The following is a 20,261-nucleotide window of genomic DNA, read 5'->3' as shown; positions in this document are numbered from 1 at the left end:
ATTTATTTATCTATCAATTACAAATCTCTCTCCATTATCCTTCAAAGGCATCGACAGGAAACACACATAAAACAACGCATCACTCACATTGCATGCATTCTACCGTTACAGCAACACGCCTCCCATGTAGTTGAATATCAAAGTTTTTCACTTACTTAACACAAGTGTCCAAGATCATCGTTATCTAATTATTATCTCAATTGTTGCTTGGCACACATTGAAATCTGTCAGTGCAATTTTGCGAATTCGAATTGTTATTATTATTATTAATTTATATCGCGTCCTATGCATAGCTTCAGGGACGCTTGGATAAATAAAGACTTTTAACGTTTCCGTAAGCATGGATATGCAAAAAGTTCTTTAATCCTTTCCTAAAAAGTTTGATGGTTGGTTGTTGACGAATAATGGCGGCCAAACCATTCTATATGAAAGGAGAGCTGTACGTAAAACGTTTGTTGACAGCTGATGAATTGCTGACAGGTTAATGCAACTGAGTATATGAAGACGAACGAAGTATATGAAGACGAACGAAGTATATGAAGACGAACGAAGTTGATGAGTCGATGAACGACGCAATATAAGTTGATGAAGGTACGATGGTTGAGATGTATTAAGTAACTTGTACATGAGGACGGCGAGTTTAAATATAATGCGTTGACGCACTGATAGCCAATGTAGCTGAATGTGTGTATCTGTGCTGGAAAATAAATGACTAATATTTAAAACAACTTTTGCAACTCTATTTTGAGCTCGTTGAAGTAAAGTTAAAAGGTAGGAAGGAAGACCGTAAAGGGGAGATTTACATTAATATAAACGTGATAGTACGAGACATCGAGCCAATGCAGAAGAAATATCTTCAGTGAAAAATTTACGAATGTGAAGAATAGTCCACGTACAAAATTTGATCAAAGCCAAAACATGAGAATTATAAGATAAAGAAGAGTCAAAAGTTAAGCCTAAAAATTTAAGTTTAGAGGTTGAGGAGAGAAGAATCAGCCAATAAAACGTGTGATGGGGGGAACATTTGATAAGCTGTTGCGGAGTGCCAATATGATATTAGCTATCATAGTAATTGCTATTTTTAAAAGATTTCTCAGGCACAAGACTCAACTTCAACATAAAATTTGCTACAAATTTTCAAAAGCTACAAATTTTCAGAGAAGACAAATGGAAACTCATTGAAATGTTTCATTTTATTATTTTATTTTTGTTGTTTATTGTTGTTGTGGAAATCGTCGTCGTTGCAGTTGTAAAAAGTGAAAGTAATTTACTAATCTAACAGAACGCTGTTTTAACGTTTAATAATTTAACATTCTAATTAAATTTATCATTAAAAGACTCAACAGTTCCCTGGCCGATCAAGAGTAACTTGAAATTGTCAGGTGAGTGAACCCCTTGAACCGTGCAATTGATAATTTTGATAAGAAAATGCTACATATAGGTAACCTATTTTAAATTATCGCATTCGATTGAAATTTTTCTATAACTTTGTCAATCAAATTATTTTGTCATCAACATGCTAAAATATTTCATTTTGTCGCTATTGTTTTGTGTTGCCTTGGCTGAACAATCAGCAACGTTAGCAATTATTTTAATTATTAAGTACATAATTGTTGAATTCTAAATAACCGTTTGATTAATGAAAAATTTTTTGAAAAATTTCAATAACAGTCACCAACTGCTGCACATTTATCCAGAAAATGATGTCCACTTGACATTTCTGGAAAGTCTAAGAAATAAAGTATTTAAAATTTTTGTGTCGACGTGTTGTCCTTCTCTTTCTTCGTCTGTTTTTCATTCAAAGTACAATAAAAACATTATCTCATCATCATCATTTTGTCAAATTCTAAGAAACTTTAATTTTTTGGTATAGACGTTTGTATAGTTGTCATTCACTCACAGCTACCACCAATCAAAACACACGACGAAACTTACGAAAACGCATGCACGTGCAATCACGGCGTGTTCAGCACATCAAGAAAAACATTCAGTCCTTGGCAGTCCTAAGCCAATCTTCAATCATAGCCATTAATATAAACTTTACTTTTATTTAATTTTATTATTTTCTCGTTTATTTTTCAGTTTAATTTTTCTGTCTTTTCTGAGTTATTTCGCATTTTTTTCATATTTTATTTTCAAAGTTCATTTTTGGTAGTTTATATTAATAAGCTTAATCGACAAGCAATTATTTTTACTGAACAATTATTTCGACAACATTTATTTCGACTGATAAACAACTTTGGACAATAATTTAAAGGTTAAAGTTGATGCGCAAATAATAAATAATTTAAGTACGATGTGTGGTACGCCGCCAGCGATCGTTACGACATCCTCCTACCCCTCCCACAAGTTCAGTCTCTACAGATTGAATTGCAAGACGCAGGCCTGACCTCAAAAATTTTCATTGAAGATATTAATAAGTTCGTCACCTGAAACATTTTACCTTATATTTCGTGATAATTTTTATTTTGTTTTAAACGAAACGTTTTTAAGGAATAGAGTCCTGCAAACAACTTCTAATGCGACAAAGTTATGATTCTAATTTTTAAAAAACCTTCAATTGCACGAGGGCTGTTCAACTTTTTGTTTACAAATGTAATGCGGTTATATATTAGTACGTAACAGAATCAGCAGATTTTTAAATTGTCTAATAACATAACTTGAGCATTTTGGCTTGGTGTTGAAAGTGTTATTGCTTAGCGGGATGGGCTTCTTCATTCATTTTAATTGTGGCTTCATTATAAGTTTAACCATAAAATTTATCAGAATTATCGATGATGAAAGAGAGCGCTTAAGAGTAAAGGCCCCAGGATTTGATTACGAAGACTTCAACAACTTGACTATGGTATGTGGGGTGAACAACATTTTTATCTTTTCGTTAAAAGATTTTTTGAATCCCTCTGCTTTTTAAACAGAAATTTTAATAAAAAATTTTTTTACCAGTGTAACCAAGAGTTGGACAAAATTGCCGCCAAATGCATTCCTGGGTTTGTTTGCACGATCGACTCAATCGGAGACTCGACAGAAAAAAGACCCATAAAAAGATTAAAAGTATTGTCATGATTATTTCACATGGATTTTCAATCATTACATTAAATGAATTTAATAAACATGGTAACTTTTTATGTAATGATATGTTTTTTAATTTTCAGATATCGCGAAGAGATTCAAAAAGAAAAATAGTTTGGTTGGACGCAACGACACATGCTAGAGAGTGGCTAACGACCGCTACGTTGTTCAAGATCGTGAAACATGTTAGTGTACTACTGGTACATTGTGATACATTGTATCAAAATGATATATTAGTGATATATTAGTGATATATTATCGTAATTATAAAAGCGTCTGCTCCAATGTTGCAATGACCGGGTTCGAACTCAAAAAGATACTCGCCAAAATAATCACACGTAAAATGTTTGATACATCTTTAACTATATTGTCCGCACGGCAGCTGGTATCTTTGATCCATACTAATAGAGAATGATGACCGTTGTATTTGTAGTAACTTGAAAAACTTACAAATTGTAACTTGATATAAAAAAACTAATTTAAGATGCAAGATAATTACAATGGGGATTCGCTCGTGAAGTCACTGCTTGACAAATATGATTGGCACTTCATTCCTATTGTGAACCCAGATGGATACGACTTTACTTGGACACAAGTGAACCTATTTAATTCTAAATCGATATTTATGAATATAATACATTTAAATTTTTGACTAACATGTTTGCAGAATCGAATGTGGAGAAAAAATCGTCGAATGAACATGAAGCCTCGGTGCCCTGGTGTCGATCTCAACCGAAATGCAGACAATGCATGGGGAAGTAAATACAATTGCTGCAAATTTTGCTCAAATACATTCTTACATCACATTTCACATGTATATACCTTGCTAATAAATCATAGAGAGGTAATTCATGACACCGGTTATGATTGTGGCTGATGATGTGTCAGTTTGTGATCTTGTCAAAGTGACGGGAAAAAATGAACGCTTGTTTCATGCATGTAAACTTTTTTATATTTTGCGTATTTATAAAATTTTGTGGAGCACCGTGCACATTATAGAAATGGCGCTTCATAAACTTTGCTAATTGGTTGATTAAGCAAGGTTGATAACTTGTGCCTTACATTTTGTATCAAACGAACACAACGTAAACATAACAACAAACGCCACAATGTGAAAAGATGAAAATTTTCAACAGCAACCGGAAGTGGTGAAGATGAATGCTCTGAGATATACAGAGGACCAAAGGTTGCCTCGGAGCCAGAGACACAAGCTCTCAAGAGGCAATACAATTTACTTGGGCAAAACGTCTTGGAAGTTATTAACATTCATGCTTATGGTAATACTTAAATTGTAATAATGAATATTGAGTAGAGTTCTATATTATACATCTTTTATCACAATGTGAAGGTCAATACTGGATGACTTCTTACGGGCACGTGAACCCTGTGACAAAAAAGTGTTACGAAGCACCTGATGAAAAAGAAACGGTTTGTTTCTATAGTTTGGGCTTGCAATAAAATATTGCATTTTTATTGATTTAAATGAATACAATTTAATAAAATGCAGATAAGAATTGCAAATGCAGCCGCTGATGCCATTCAGGAAGTTTTCAACACAACTTGGAAAAGAGGACCAACATGCACAACCATGTGTCAGTAATGAAAGTTGAAAGTATTTGTTTCCGGGTGAATGGCTCTATAAATTAGCTACTCATTATAAAATTAAAATTAAAGTAAACGAAATGTTATATATATATATATATATATATATATATATATATATATATGGTTCAATTTTTCAATATTACGTGTATATTCCGAGTCTATGATTTAATTTTATGAAACCTCATTTATTTTATTCGTAAGGTATATTTAAACACGATACGTAATATTGAAAAATTGAAGCAAAACCCACTGATCTAAGCTGAAAATGCAGTGATATTTCTTAACATAAACGCACACACACACACACATATATGTGTGTGTGTGTGTGTGTGTGTGTGTGTGTGTGTGTATATGGTCGATAAAAATATGGAATTGCATCATGTTCATATTTACTGTATATACAAAAATGTTTTCATTGTTGTGTCTTAAACTTCATACATCTTATGCCGACAAAATATTTTTAGACATTGCATCAGGTTTGCTGATTGACGATGCCAAGGACAGGTCCGGCATAAGATACACGGCAGTTCCCGAGGTCAGAGGAAATGGATTCGTCGTACCTCCCTCTGAAATCACTCCTTCCTTCAAAGAAATTTGGGCAGGTGTCACTGCCAGTATCAAGGCCATTGAAGATGGTCCATTCTTTAGTGATAATTAACTTTAAACCTCAAATGCCAAAAATTTATTACAATGGATGTTCAACATTCAATTCAATTATAACGTACAAAATTTGATAATTTTTGACAAACTTTTAATATCGCTGTTAATGTAGACTAGCTTTCTGATCAAATTTTGGTGTCGAATACAAAAACGTTCATCACCAAAACACTTTAATCATTTGTTTGTTCCTAATTCGACTTTGAGAATCATGTTAGAGCCCCAAGTGGATAATAAACCGAAAGGACAAAGCAGAATAAAAGCACTTTGTACAGGACAAAGAAGGATAAAAGCACCTTGCACACTTAGAGTCCCAAGCGGCCAAATCGGATTTTGCGGTTTGTGGATTTTGTCTGTGCGGTTTACCGCGGATGAGGATTCAAGTGCGTTATTCAAAAAACCGCCCGCAAAATTACATTTTTAATTTTCAAAAATTTTCAGAATATAAAACTTTTTGTTTTTTCGTTTGTTTGCATATACGTATGTATGTATGTATGTGTATTTAATGACCACAGCTGAGTCTCTCTGGGGTCCCACGTAGATAGAGCCAAGCAAGCAGCTTCTACTAATTATTTCAGCAGATTTGAATAAAGAAAGTTAGTTTAATGTTATACGTTATACACGTCAACACACACACACACACACACATACATTAGAAATTTATAAAATTCTTTTCAGCAGATTATCTGCTGCCTGATTATAACTATATTGTAAATAAATTGTTCTCTAGAATTGCAATCTTCTAATTTTGAACATGTGATCAAGACGGTCAATATAGGTTGTCATTTCGTGGATGCGGTGCAGATGCGGATAATAAGCAGTGCGGGTGCGGGCGATTGCGGTTTGAAAAAATCTTCTTTGCTTGGGGCTCTACATGATCATGTTTTCGTAAAATTTTAATTAAGCCCAATGTTATGCAAATAGAGCTTATTAGACACATCAACTGCTAGGTACTTCAAGTCCATCTTAATTTTTTATGACGATATTAATATTAAATTCATAAAGATACATATGAAAAAATAAACCATGGAAATGAGCCACTGAGGTATAAAATTTACTTAAATCTCATTGGTATAAACTGGTTCTTCATTTTTGGCTGCTTAGGTGTCAGTTATGACAATAACACTCTTGTTGCTTTTAATTTTTAGATTTTTTTAAACTGTTATTTTAGAAAACGACTTCACTTTTAACTTTGTGTCTTATACGCAACCAAACCATGGAATTTTAAACTGGAAATTGCCCTATTGTCTCTCTTCCATTGTACGCTCAGTTGTGATAATGACGTCACATGCCGAAATATCAATTATAATTGATGCAGAGGAACTCGAGCGGGTGATCGTTTACTGCGTAAAAATACAGTGTAATGCATGGATATATATCCAATCCATGGTGTAATGACGTAATTGCATCTGGGTTAACGTTCAGATCAAAAGCTTCATTTCACTTCCTACATGTTATTCAATGTGCAAAACCTATTGGGCCACCTTTTAAATATTGATTAGTAAATACAATTTAGTTCTAATATGATAGTGTGATATGTTTTATATTTTAATGAAATTTTTAATAAAACAAAAATTTAGCTTAAATAAACACTCAACTGATTATGACGTCATCTCTTATAAGTAAAATTGTTCGGAATGAAATGTTGAATTTATTAAAAAGAATCAAACTAACAATATTAAAATGGTAGTACCCTGAAATTTTGTTTGCCCAAATCTATCCATTACAAACTTATTTTTTACTGAATTATATTGAAGAGAAGAAAGTAAATTATAATCTACTACAATTCTTGGTATTGCCCGCCAATCGTATCGTATTCGCCCCATTATATCCTTACTGGAAGTAATGAGTAGCGTTGATGTGACACATTCATTTGTGTATGAATCTTCTAAAGTGCATGGCCTCCAGTAACCGGCAAAGAGTAACAAATACAATATGATGCAAACGCTTCTATTTTAAGTCAACGTTCAACTTAAGTGCAATATTTCAATTTCTGTAATGCAGAGAGAAAGAAAGTCAATTCATCCTTGTTTATTATTCCAATGATTAACTCGATTTAATTTTTGACATTAAATTCTAAATGTTTACCATTTATATATAATCTACTTAATTATAATCTATCAGAATCTTACACTCAGAGTTGTTTTATACATTTAGATGCAAAGCCTAATTCAAGATTCTTGGTTTATGAACCAAGTACTTAATTTTACGCTTTTAGTTACTCCTCTATTAAATAGAATCTTCTTTTCGTTAAAATCCATAATAAAATAAATAACAAACACCCTTTATTAGAATTATATTTATCGAAAGGTAAGGCCTGCTCATTTTCTTCTTTTCAATTTTTTATAAGATTTTTGTAATTTTTTTTCCATTGATTTTATTTGCGACCTTAAAATCTTCAAAAGTCTGTTTTCCTTGCTCTTTTCTTTCTCTTTTGTACTCTTGTCTCACTTCTGATTTTTAATTCACTCATATTGTCTTTGTTCATTAAATTTGTAATCTCAATCTCGTCGTTTTGTTTCAGAAGAAGTCATGTCGAACAAACCAACAAACAGCGCTCTGTCTCCAAAATCATATCAGTACAAGTTGGTTCTTCTGGGTGAATCAGCAGTTGGAAAGTCAAGTCTGGTTCTCAGGTTTGTGAAGGGCCAGTTCCATGATTATCAGGAGAGCACCATTGGAGGTTTTCATTTCATTGTTTCATTCTATTTATTATATAATTATAATTATGCAACATTAAGTCATAATAAAAATAAATAAATAATGTCATTTTAATGATTTTTTAATTCAATATTCATCATGATTCATGATCATAAGAAAGATATTACATTATTTTTAATAAATTTTATATTATATAATTATAATATATTTATCACTTTTATTATTAATATAATTAATTCTTAAACTCAAATATATATTTAGTTATTTAAATTAATTAAACAAATTTGTTATTAGCTTTTTGTTTGAATTTGTTGATAGCTGCTTTTTTGACTCAATCTGTGTGTCTGGAGGATGCAACTGTGAAGTTTGAAATATGGGACACGGCAGGTCAGGAAAGATATCACAGTTTGGCACCCATGTACTACAGAGGTGCTCATGTAGCAATTGTGGTTTATGACATCACATCGCAGGTTATTTAAATAACTTTAAACACCATTAACAAATCTTGATTTATTATATTCATTTGGTTTTAATTTATTTTATTTAAATTTTTTAACGTTTATTAAATATTTATTATCAAAAGTTGCTATTTACTTGGTTTGAAAAATAATTTTCATACTTTCAATTGATCAATTACTGTTACACTGATTAGGATACATTCAGTCGAGCCAAAACCTGGATAAAAGAGTTGCAGAGGCAAGCGAGTGCAGGCATTGTCATTTGCTTGGTGGGCAATAAAATTGATCTGGCTGACAAAAAAATGGTTGAAACTTCTGTAAGTTGAACATTTTGCTTCATTTTTTCTCGTTGTTTTAATTTTGGTTATTGATTTCTTCTCAGTTAAGATTTCAGAAACACAATATGCTTTGCTATTCCAACAGAATAAAAAACTCACCATTAAACTTGAAACTGATTTAAAAATAAAAGATGGGGTTGAATGATTTGTAAAAGTGACAGAATGCAAAATCAGAGTGAGATTAGATCATTCATCAGTCATTGAGAAGTTGTATATTTATAGATTGTCTCTTCAGAAACCAGAGTATATAATCATGATAAATTGATCAAATAATTTATATATAGCAGTTGTGTCAGCTAATTCAAATGGTGATGAATTTTATAATCTCATTTTGTTACAAAACTTTAATGTTGCTAGGAGGCAAAGGCCTATGCAGATGAAAATGGTTTGCTGTTTATGGAGACATCAGCCAAAACGGCCACTAACGTTACAGAACTCTTCATTGCTATTGGTTGGTAATTAGTTTGTCTTTGTTTGATTGACATGTCATGTTGGTGATATCTATTAACTAATTGTTCATATCCAGAGAAACACTGTGAGTTAAATTTACATCAACTATAGTTGTTGAGATTTAGCGATGGATCATTAGTCCTTTGTACTTTCTCATTATTTTCATTTTATCATTACATTGTTGATGGGTTGGTGCCATACAACTCATATGTACAAAACAAAAATAAATCATTTCATGTTACATTCTTATGCATTCATGTCTGTTTATCTTCAAGTCTAGAAACATGTTGCACAAGCATCATAATATGACTAAAGTTTGCTTTTTTGTTTGATTTGGTGTGTGTGCGTGTGTGTGTGTTATTTAACTTGCTGTAAATAATAATGTTAGCTGCTCATAAAATTTAAGGCTCAAGATGGAATTTATTATTTAAATTGAGCTCATGTGTTCAGTTAACCAAAACAAATGTATGATAATCAGTTACTGTTGAGTTTTTCAAGCAGGAAAAATTAACAGTCGGCTAAGAACACGAATGGATTAATTCTTTATGCAAAGTTAACAATTTTGAGGTGCAATTATTTGCTAGCATGTTGTTTTTAGTTGAATTTCTCCAACTGCCAATCTCAAGTCTACTCGTCAGTTTTCATTGGTTGCCTGCGAGTTGACGTGTTTACAGCAAGCTGCACATGGGTCAAGCACTTTGTAGCTCAATATCATTTCAAGTGTTGTTTTTATAATAAAGTGGATGTTATATTTCTATGAAACAATTATTTGCATTTTAACAGCTAAAAAGTTACCGAAGAATGAATCGACCAGCCATTCAGGTCAGATGAGGCGGGGCATCGAACTGAATGCCACACCACAAACAGACAGCCAACAGACTGGATGCTGTAAATAAATCTTTATGAAGGAGGACGCTATCATTCATTCTTTCATTCATTCGTTCATACTAAACTTTTATTTTGTTTCTTTGTCGTTATTATTAATTATCGGTAATGTTTATTATTACTATTAAATAATGAATATTGTTATTAATTGGACATGTTAACGTGATGCGTACACACGCACGCACAAGTTAAACAATGTATGTGCATCAGACAATGTTGCTGTTTGCTGCCTGGTTGTCGCCATGTAGCTGCAGTTGTTTGCATGCACTGCGTACTCCCCGATCTGTGTTTATTAATTACAAAACAATATCCAACTTAGTGTAATACGTCACCTTCAATGTCAAAAAACGGATATATTCAATCACATTTCGACTCTACATTTATTTTAATTTTTCATATCTACTTTATAGACTACGTTACAATGTTTTAATGTGTTTCTAACTTTTCTGGTTATTGGCTTGTTGTGTGACGTTGATTTGAAATTACATTTAAACTGTAAGAATAATTCTTAGAGAAGGTCAGCAAACTCTGTGAAATCCTTTTTAATCTAATAAACATTTAATATTTTTAACATGTGAATATCATTTTTTATTTTATTTTGTATCAAAGTATTTATATGAAAAACTGCAAGGAACTATATTGGTTCTGTTATCTTCAAGAAATATCACATTCACCATCCCGATTGTTAAGAACCTCAGTTTATAAAATTTATTAATAAGATTGATACTACATACATTTATGATGATTTATCAACTGATCGACTTGTACATATGACAAATGTAGTGTTGTGCACCTTGTACCTTACTTATGTAGTGATCGTCATGCTTCGTATGTACAACTGTGAACAACAGCGTACATTTTGTAGTTTATTAAAGAACGATTCATGTTTAATACTAATCCATATTTTAAAATTGGCAAATAATGACAAACACTTCTTGAAAACGAACTGAGTTACTCTACGTGATCGTCTGTGGATCGATATAAGATAGCGAACGTAACGAAAGTTTACAGCCTGCATTGTAACCATATTATATACTCGCATTTGTTAACTGTCTTCATTGATGATCACCATTTTAGCTTTGTACCATTGGACAAAAACTATTCTGATGTATTTTATACGATAAATTTATTAATAATTCGTTTTTTTTTCTCGAAAAATTTGAAAACGTATAGTCTTGTTTGCAATTTATTAAAATTAAAAACAAATAGTGCAAAAAATTAGCTATAGTCTTTTCCGTCAGATAAAGAAAATAGATATTGGCTCGTACCATCAGATTTCACAGAATGGTGAATGTTATCATTCTTCGTCACTTAAATGAATGTTTTGCACAAGCGAACGAACGAACTCGTCGCTCTTGGTACCCAGCAACCTACCACCATCTACCAAACTGCCATCTGTCACGAAATCTTCAGAGTCATCACGCCATCATCAGAGCTGCCTTGATTTGTCACTGTGTACGCATGGACCAGCTGCCAGCAACAAGTTCTTTCTTGTGAAGTGCACATTTAACACTAGACTTGATTTGGTTCTGAATGATCCAAGTTCTGCCGATTTTGTCTGATTTCTGATTGTTAAAAAAGTTGTCTAATTAATCTTCTAATTGTTTGATTGAAATATTGATTATTCTAAAGAAATAAGAATTGAGTAATCTGGATGTCTGTAGACCGTGATAAATATCCTAATCACGTATAGCAAAAGTGCCATCTTGAAATCTCAACTTTAAAATTTCAATAAAGTCGATAACTCCGATCTTTCGTGAGTCAGGTCAGAATTCGGATATGGAGGAGAGCCAGCATAGAAATCAAACTGACTGCTATATTTTATATTTTCAAAAGTTTTCTAGATTATTCAAATTATCTGAGTCAGAATTAGGTGATTCTGCAGTTGATTCAATGAGTGAGAAAACGTCTTCATATTGTTGTTAGGTGACACCAAAAAAACTATAATTGATTGCAAATTATATACAGGTCTTGAAAAAATTAATAAAACCAAATGAATAAAACTAACTTGTTAGCACTATTATTGTAATCTGAACTAGAGGAATTGATTTTATTGATGTCCCATATCTTAACCATTCCATCCATTCCACCTATGAGTGTTGTTCAAGCATCAACATTATTCATCAAGCAAGTTAACAATAAGAGTAACGCAAAACTCAAAACCCAGCATTCAGTCCTCCAAAAAAGCAGCACAATAAGAACTCAGTGAGCATAAAGCTGAACTAATTCTATTTTATTGTAACAAAACAGTGAAATTTATTTAATCATATAATTGTAATGAAATTCTAATTAGTAACAGTAAAGTTGAAAACACAACAGAAAATTTGTAATTAATTAATTGCCAGGACATCTAATTCATCGCGCCTCTTAAAATATATATGATACATTAACTGACAATCATAAAAGCAAAAAGAGCAAGGTTGAGAACTGGACAACTCAAAGGAAGAACCACCGAAAAATAATTTTATGAGACGGAGAGAGGCATGGAAAAAGTCGAAGAAGTAACAAACCGGAAGCCAGCACAGTGCTGTCCCTGCTGAACGAGACGCACTTGACGGCCCTGTTGTGACCAAGCATGTTCAAAGCCGACTCCCCGTTTGATAAATCCCAAATGAAAATCTTGTTGTCGCGACCTAATAAATGTTAGTAATTCGTGAATATTCAATTTAATTTAAATTGATGTTTTTTAACTTTTCAAAAAGTTGAAGTGATAACAACAAAAAAAAACCCTACAAGATGTATAATAAACCAAAAATAACATGTATGAAAACAAACCTTGAATTATCACAAACGAAATTACGAAAGTTCAACAGCAGATTTACATTTATTTCTCTATTCAAAATCAGTTTACACTTCAAATAAAAATTTAAAAAAATCAAAATTCAGTATTGAATTCTAGGAAAACTCTCCATAAATACAATATAACAAGACATACAATAAACAAAATATATAAATAATTTGCCCTACCAAATAAATGAACGAACGAATGAATGAGTGAACAAATAAATAAATGAACAAACGAATGAACGAACGAACTAATGAATGAATGAATGAGTAAATGAACGAGCAAAACTCACCAGCAGATGCCAAATACCGACCGCACGAGGAGAACTTTAAGACGTCGATAGTGGCCTGAAGTAATTAAGTTGTATATATGTTTATATGCGAATATAATTGAATGATTGTACATCAAATGAATGTGTGTGTGTGCTGTGTGTGAGCGGTGTGTGTGTGTCAAACTGGAAAGAGTGAGTGTACCATACATAAAATGTTTGCATTAAAATTGTAACTGATATGGTAAAAAAGATAATAAATAAATAAAAAGAAATAAATAAAAAAGAAATAAAAAAAAAGTTTTGTAACATCAACAATCATCAATTAAGAGACTGTTTTTACAATGTGAGATAGTAAGAGACTTCACCTAAGCATCAAATTAGACAAAAAGTTATATTCAACGCATTCACACTCCTAACACTACCCTTCCACAAACTGACTGATACATTGAAATAAATTTCTCACATAATACATTTTAGCGGCATATCAGCAAGCAATGTTCTGATAGGAGTAATTTTCAAGAGACCAACAAATGACCACTCTCACAAAATAGCCAACACCAACCTGATGGCCAGTCATAATTCGAACACATGATCCATTGAGCATGTCCCACAACCGAACCGTCCGATCGGCTGATCCAGTGGCCACGTAGTTGCAATTCGGATGAAATTCAACCGACTGAGTAAAAAAAAATTGTTAACTCAAAAGTGCCATCATTTTTTCATTGAAGATATTTTTTAAAAAATAAGAAAAAAATTGTAAAAATGCATGGAACAGAAGCATACCGTAACATCAGATTGATGTCCAACAAAAAGTCGAAGTGGTTGATAGTGATCAGTGGACCAGACACGGGCTGTTTTGTCCTGACCACAGGATGCAAAGTACTGGCCAAGTGGACTGCAATTCATTAATCAAAAATTACATTTATTCAGGATTTCATTGAAGATTAATATTCTAAATAATTTTTGTGCAAAACATGGAAAAATGAACGGCATTGCGTTAAAAAATAAATAAATAAAATAGAAGAAGAGTAATGGAGTACTGAATGAACTGACCTGAACTTGGCGTCCCAGACTGGGTACATGTGTCCTCGGAAGCAGACGAGATTTGACCAGGTCAACATGCTCCACAGACGAACTGAATCATCCAAATTCAATATTTTTATAATCATTACGCCTATACATATATATATTACAAAAATATAATCTAATTAAATATACATAACCAATCAGGGAATTACTATTTAAGCAACAATTGGCACCTGAAAACAGAGCAAATAATTTTATTTAAAAAAAAAGTTTTTTTGAAATGTAAAAGAAACCTGATCCATCTTCGGAGCCGGAAATGATTTGAGTGCGGTCAGGTGAAAATGAAGCTGAGTAAACAGGCCCAGAATGTCCACACAATAATCTGTTTGGTGATGGTGTTGTTTTTGTTGATGATGTTAATTGATTGATTAATTGATTGATTGATTGATTGATTGATATGGTTGTTGATTTGATGGTGTTGTTAATGTTGATATGTTGTTTGTTATGTTGATGATGAGTTTGCATTATCTGTTTAACATTTAAGATATTATCATTTAAGATTTAAAATGTGACAAAACATTTGAATTTAATGCAGTCTGTGCAAAATATCATTGCAGACAATCTCTTCAAGTGCTAACTGCACACTACATACAACACACACACACACACGCACACACACACACATGCACATCACAATACACAGAAACATCAGCTAAACGTCACTGGACAACTAACCTGCAATCTTTACCTGATTTTTCATCCATCGCTCGTTCCATGATATCATCTGAACAAAAAAATTAACAATAATTGTATGGTTATCACATGGTTTTAAAAAAATTTTAGCATGCACTATAAAAACACAAGCGTAAGCATCAATTCTATTTTCAAACAAACACACCAAAAACATTAAAATAAGCTTGCCATCATTAATAAACCATCTAAAAAATCATAAAAGATCATAAAAAATTATAGATCGTACAAGCAAACAATAAGGCATAAAGCCACAAATAAATACATACAGACATATCCATACATACACAAATACACAAGACATACAGACAGACACAGATATACACTCGTACATACATAACATACACAGAGCCAATGCACAAGCAGTATACTACCTGATTCTTTGTCTAACAACTCCAATTCGTCTGGATGCTTCAAACTGTACAGTTTGTTGTTGCTGTTTACGGACCAGACACGAATAGTTGAGTCAGCGAAGCCAGCTGATATGAGCGATGAATCTTCACTTATCTCCAAACTTGTCACACTTAATTCGAATGATGTTTTAAACACAATTGTGATCATAAATTATATACAATCATATATTAATAATTAACAACAGTAAGCATTCCACAAATTCATGCATGCATAGCATGCAACATTTATTTAATGCTTTGATTTGGTGCAAATTGAAAAATGTAATAAAATTGTAATAAAAAAATAGAACCTCTGTGAAGGATTGATAAATGTAAAGAAGCAGATGGTGGGCATGCTGTCGGGTCCCAGTGGCACCTTACGGGCCAACTCCCTCATAGCTCGGATACGCTCACTCTTGTCAATATCTCTCCTTTTGAAATGACAACTAAATTAATAATCCTATACTTCAAGCAAGCATGGGTGAGTAATAATAATAATAATGACATAATGAATAATAACACAATTAATCAATGACACAATGAAAACTGAATGAACTCAAATGATAATGAGCACCAACAATTCAGGAAGTGGAATCCTATTCTGTGGGGGTGAGTTTGGATCATTCTTTGGCTTTTTTGTCAGCAACATGTCCCTCTTCAATTTTTTTTTCTAAAAAATTGAAGAAACAATTAGCATCATCCAAGAGTTTTGACAACAAAAACTTTGAAAACCTAAGTATTTTACAGACAAACATTTGTATGTGTGTCTGTGGTGTGCGTGAAAATAACCTTAGGCGGTTTTAGATCCTCATTGTGATTGAATGAAGCATTGTTGAATGACTCATCTTCCTCATCATCGTCGTCGAGAGGTATATTGAATTCGGGCTCCTTCAACAGACCGTACAACACTTTTGTCTTGTTAACTGTTTATTACATCAGTTATTGGATTAGTAGGTCAGTCGCGATGAAACTCAACCACTTCATCATGCAAACTAAATGCTTTGTGAACTATTAAAGCAGCAAAAAGTAACAGAAAAAAAAATAATAGGCTACCTTCTTTTTTGATCTCAGCTAACGATGAACCCACATACAAGTCAGTATGAGATTTGCTCCTTGAAACAATATCTACCTAATAATTAAAATGAGCAATTCTTTAGAATATTTAAAAATTCAAATTAGTGTTACAAGATCAATAAAAATATCAAAAATTCAAAATTATAATTTCAACAGAATGTAAACAAATAATGAAAAATGTGAGCAATGAATAAATTAGTACTAACATCAGGATTCAGTTGTTCGAGCTTTCGCTTCAACAACAGCAACTCATTTTCTCTTTGCAAAATTTCTTTTTTTAAATCTTCTTCATTCATTTTTCTTTACTTCACCTGCTTTTTCTGCTTGTTTAATTTTTAATTTATTCTAATCAATAACAACCTAATCAAAAATACTAAAAAATAAAATGCAAATTATTACCAGACTATCTGCATGTAATAATTCATGTTGCTTCAGCCTAAGCCCTAACTCGGCTTGCTGAATGTTGTTAATTTTAATTTAAAATATTATTTACTTTGATCAAATAATTAATGATTAAGAAGCCAAAGAAAAGAAACTAATATGAAATTAAAAAATTAAGAAATCTAAAAGTTAACTTTTACATGTTCGACTGTTTTGTTAATAAGACTCAATATGCTAGAAACCACTAGATTACTACTTACTAGAAAGTAGACTACTTCTTTGAGGTTGAACTTTCTCTGAAGTTGAACTTAGCAGTGGGAGTTAAATTATTAAAATTTTAATATTAAAGTGAGTTAGTTCTTTGAAGTTGAACTTTCTTTAAAGTTGAACTTAGAGGAGGGAGTTAAATTTAAATATTTTAAGTGAGTTAGTTTTTTAGTTCCCCATGGTAGTATGTAGGTAGGTAGTAGTATTATACTATAATAATAAATAAATAAATGAATAACTGTCACACTTTGAAACAAATTTCAAAACGAATGCAATTAAATTAAATTATAACGATCGATCCCCCCACAAGAAACAAACAAATACGGATCGATCAACCACCTCCCGAAATTTTCACAACTCAAATTCCCCAACCACTATTTTATTTACAATTTAAACGAGTGAAGAAATTGTTTACAAGCATGAATATATATATATATATATAGAATGATGATGAGGATGTACAAAGTCAAAAAAGTTATGGAAAGTTCAGTAAAAACCATAGATACAAATACTCGTAAATGTCAAACATTCGAATTTCTACAAAAATTTAAGGCTCATGAAACTTTTATTTTTTTTAGGTATTATAAGTTGTGCTATAAAATTATCTCAACTAATTATTATCTTGATTTTGTGTTTCCATAATTAATGATTTGTTACCTTTGTTATATTTGTCGTTTTGTAGAACTGTCTTTAGATTTTAAAAGGTATCAATTGTAAAACTACTGATATGTAAGCCATAGATATATATAGTATCTATGATGTAAGCACATAACGAGTTGTAAAGGTAGTCGGGTCAGATTAAGGGTGGTGGTGGAAATCTCATAGTTATAGACTATGAGATTTCCGTTGTAAATGTTGGAATATTGCATTTTTCTGAATGGTCATAATGTGTATATAAAGAGTGAAATGGATTTGTTTCATTATAAGACGAAAGTATTGTGACAATTTATGGAGGTACAAATAAGGGCTGCACTCTGTACTGTTTGTAGGCGGGTTAAATTGGTTTTTGAAGTGATTTGAACCCAGACTGGGCATGCATATTCGAGCACTGCTCTTTGGTAGTTTTATAGGTGAAGAATTAATGTTTCTTTGTTCTTTAGGACTTTGTTACGTTTAATGGCTTTGGCTGCTGATTTTTTATGGTGAGGTGTAAAGGTAAGCATATATCCATGGGTGAGCATGGTATCAACTGTAAAGCAAAGAATCATAGAGTTGCGTTCGAGCAGTAGTAACTTATTGTTGGTTTTGATTTGAGAATGATAGTGATATTAGACAGTGTGAGATATGATAAGAAATGTAACCGTTAACTTAGCTGGGGAAATTTCAAAGTTACGAGAATTGAAAAATTTTTAAAGTGTTGAGAGGTAGTTGTTGAGTGAGAAGATTTGCATCTGGTCCAGTGGAGTAGATGGTAAAATTGTCTACATATGATAATATTTTGATGTTAGAAGGGTGTTGAGGTATTTTTGAGACGTAGTAGTTTAGTGGTTGAAGATAAAACAGAACCTTGAGGTACACCAGTGTGGATGATAAGTTGTTTTGATGAATGGGGTCGAAATTTTGTTGAAGGGGAGAATCTGTGTAGGTGTAGCTTATTTTACTAAGTCAGATATATATATATATATATATATATATATATATATATATATATATATATATATATATATATCAGGGCTTCGAACCGTAATTTTTTTCGTTCCGGTTTTCGGTTTTGGTTCGACTAACAAAATATATTTCGGTTCAGTTCCGGTTTTCGTTCCAGATAAAATTTCGGTTCCGGTTATCGGTTCAGTTCCGGGAAACGTTTTGCCCATCAAAGTTATTAAATTTTGTAAATGGTCATCACAATCCTACTGGCGCAAATTTGTGAAGCAAAGTGAATAAACACTTATAAAACGATGTAAAATTATTGATAAGAAGCCAAATTAATTTTCAATTTTAATAAAAAATTTTAAATTAAAAATTCCGTAACAAATAATTCTGAATGCAATAATCACGAAACTTAGCGAAAAAAAATTAATTATCTTCCAGACAAGAAATGAAAAGTGAATTTCTTTGACATTACGTGGTGGAGCGCGCTAATAAATTTGCGGGCAAATATATTTAATTAATTATATTTAAATGCGTTTTTATAAATGTTGCCGGTATCGCGTGTATCGGATATTCTAGTTATTGACATATTGTTAATTAAATAAATAGAAGATTACAAATGATCAAAGATATTATACAAACATTGAAAAATAACAAAGACTTTTGAAAAATTATTTATAGAAGTGCTCGTTACAAAAAATATATTAACGGCTTCGAACCGGAACGTTATTTTTTTCGTTCCGGTTTTCGGTTTCGGTTCGGCAAGCAAAAAATATTTCGGTTCAGTTCCGAGTTTCGTTCCGGCTAAAATATCGGTTTTTTCCGGTTTTCGGTTTCGGTTCTGTTCCGGTTCAAAAGCCCTGATATATATATAATCAGATATATATATATATATATATATATATATATATATATACATATTAATTAAACATTAACGCTTCGGTTTACGATGATCATCTCGTTCTCACCTTTTCTAAACACCTATTAAACACTCTTATGTTAAATTTAACATTCTTATGCTTATTTTCTCTTCACTAGCAGTTAAAAATTTATTGCAGATGAGCATGCAGTTATGATAACGGAAAATAAAGAATGGGGTAAGAATATTTTAGCATAACAAGCATTGAAAACCATATAATGATTTAATAAAACGAATAAATAGATTAATTAGTTAATTGAATAGTTGATGACATAGTAAGTTATGTGTTCATTAAGGAAAAAGAAGACAAAATTGACCAAATGACGGATATTTGTTTTTGTTTGTTTTGTTTTCTGACCCTTTTCTCTGGAAGTCTCTACCTCCTTCTCCAACTACTTCCTCATCACTTGGGCAAGTTCAGAGAGGATCTCAAGATCCATGTGTGAGATAATAATTAATATATAATTAGACCGTATCTAACCAAAAATGTCGCTTGAGGGCAAAATCGTCAAACAACAACTCTCCTTTTTCGGCCATGTTATGCGCGCAAAATCGCTGGAAACTTCAATGATGCTAGGTAAAGTGAGTGGGACAAGAAGAAAAGGACGGCAAAGAATAAGTTGGCTTGATACAATCACATCGGCTACCAAAATAACGATCTCAGAACTTAAAATAATCGTCGA

The 20,261-nt window shown here is 32.1% G+C and overlaps 3 protein-coding genes across 3 annotated transcripts; 2 read left to right on the top strand and 1 right to left on the bottom strand.

Moving 5' to 3' along the window:
- Positions 1 to 1,481: 1,481 nt before the first annotated feature.
- HELRODRAFT_188933 (hypothetical protein) lies at positions 1,482 to 5,500 on the top strand. Its single transcript, XM_009024560.1, has 13 exons — positions 1,482 to 1,578; positions 1,672 to 1,741; positions 2,293 to 2,420; positions 2,767 to 2,845; positions 2,944 to 3,051; positions 3,153 to 3,254; positions 3,554 to 3,664; positions 3,737 to 3,827; positions 4,206 to 4,346; positions 4,418 to 4,499; positions 4,579 to 4,661; positions 5,139 to 5,376; positions 5,410 to 5,500. The coding sequence occupies exons 1-12, from the start codon at positions 1,517 to 1,519 to the stop codon at positions 5,330 to 5,332; spliced, it is 1,251 nt and encodes a 416-aa protein (XP_009022808.1). The 5' UTR covers positions 1,482 to 1,516; the 3' UTR covers positions 5,333 to 5,376; positions 5,410 to 5,500.
- A 2,360-nt stretch (positions 5,501 to 7,860) lies between these two features.
- Positions 7,861 to 11,293, top strand: HELRODRAFT_107032 (hypothetical protein; the record flags this gene model as incomplete). The annotated part of the gene is made up of 5 exons (XM_009024559.1): positions 7,861 to 8,014; positions 8,311 to 8,462; positions 8,645 to 8,767; positions 9,146 to 9,239; positions 10,022 to 11,293. The coding sequence occupies 5 exons, from the start codon at positions 7,864 to 7,866 to the stop codon at positions 10,132 to 10,134; spliced, it is 633 nt and encodes a 210-aa protein (XP_009022807.1). The 3' UTR covers positions 10,135 to 11,293.
- Positions 11,294 to 11,308: 15 nt separating this feature from the next.
- HELRODRAFT_188931 (hypothetical protein) lies at positions 11,309 to 18,883 on the bottom strand (the record flags this gene model as incomplete). The annotated part of the gene is made up of 17 exons (XM_009024558.1): positions 11,309 to 11,688; positions 12,132 to 12,213; positions 12,634 to 12,756; positions 13,201 to 13,255; positions 13,742 to 13,855; positions 13,963 to 14,074; positions 14,233 to 14,353; positions 14,499 to 14,587; positions 14,941 to 14,989; positions 15,330 to 15,478; positions 15,659 to 15,778; positions 15,926 to 16,017; positions 16,137 to 16,270; positions 16,401 to 16,476; positions 16,821 to 16,877; positions 17,063 to 17,098; positions 18,752 to 18,883. 17 exons carry the CDS (start codon positions 18,881 to 18,883, stop codon positions 11,553 to 11,555), a joined length of 1,677 nt encoding a protein of 558 aa, XP_009022806.1. The 3' UTR covers positions 11,309 to 11,552.
- Positions 18,884 to 20,261: the final 1,378 nt, after the last annotated feature.

This window comes from Helobdella robusta, assembly GCF_000326865.2.
Source record: "Helobdella robusta unplaced genomic scaffold HELROscaffold_4, whole genome shotgun sequence".
Lineage (NCBI taxonomy): Eukaryota > Metazoa > Annelida > Clitellata > Rhynchobdellida > Glossiphoniidae > Helobdella > Helobdella robusta.
The sequence above is the reverse complement of the archived record's forward strand: the minus strand, read 5'-3'. Positions and strand labels throughout refer to the sequence as shown.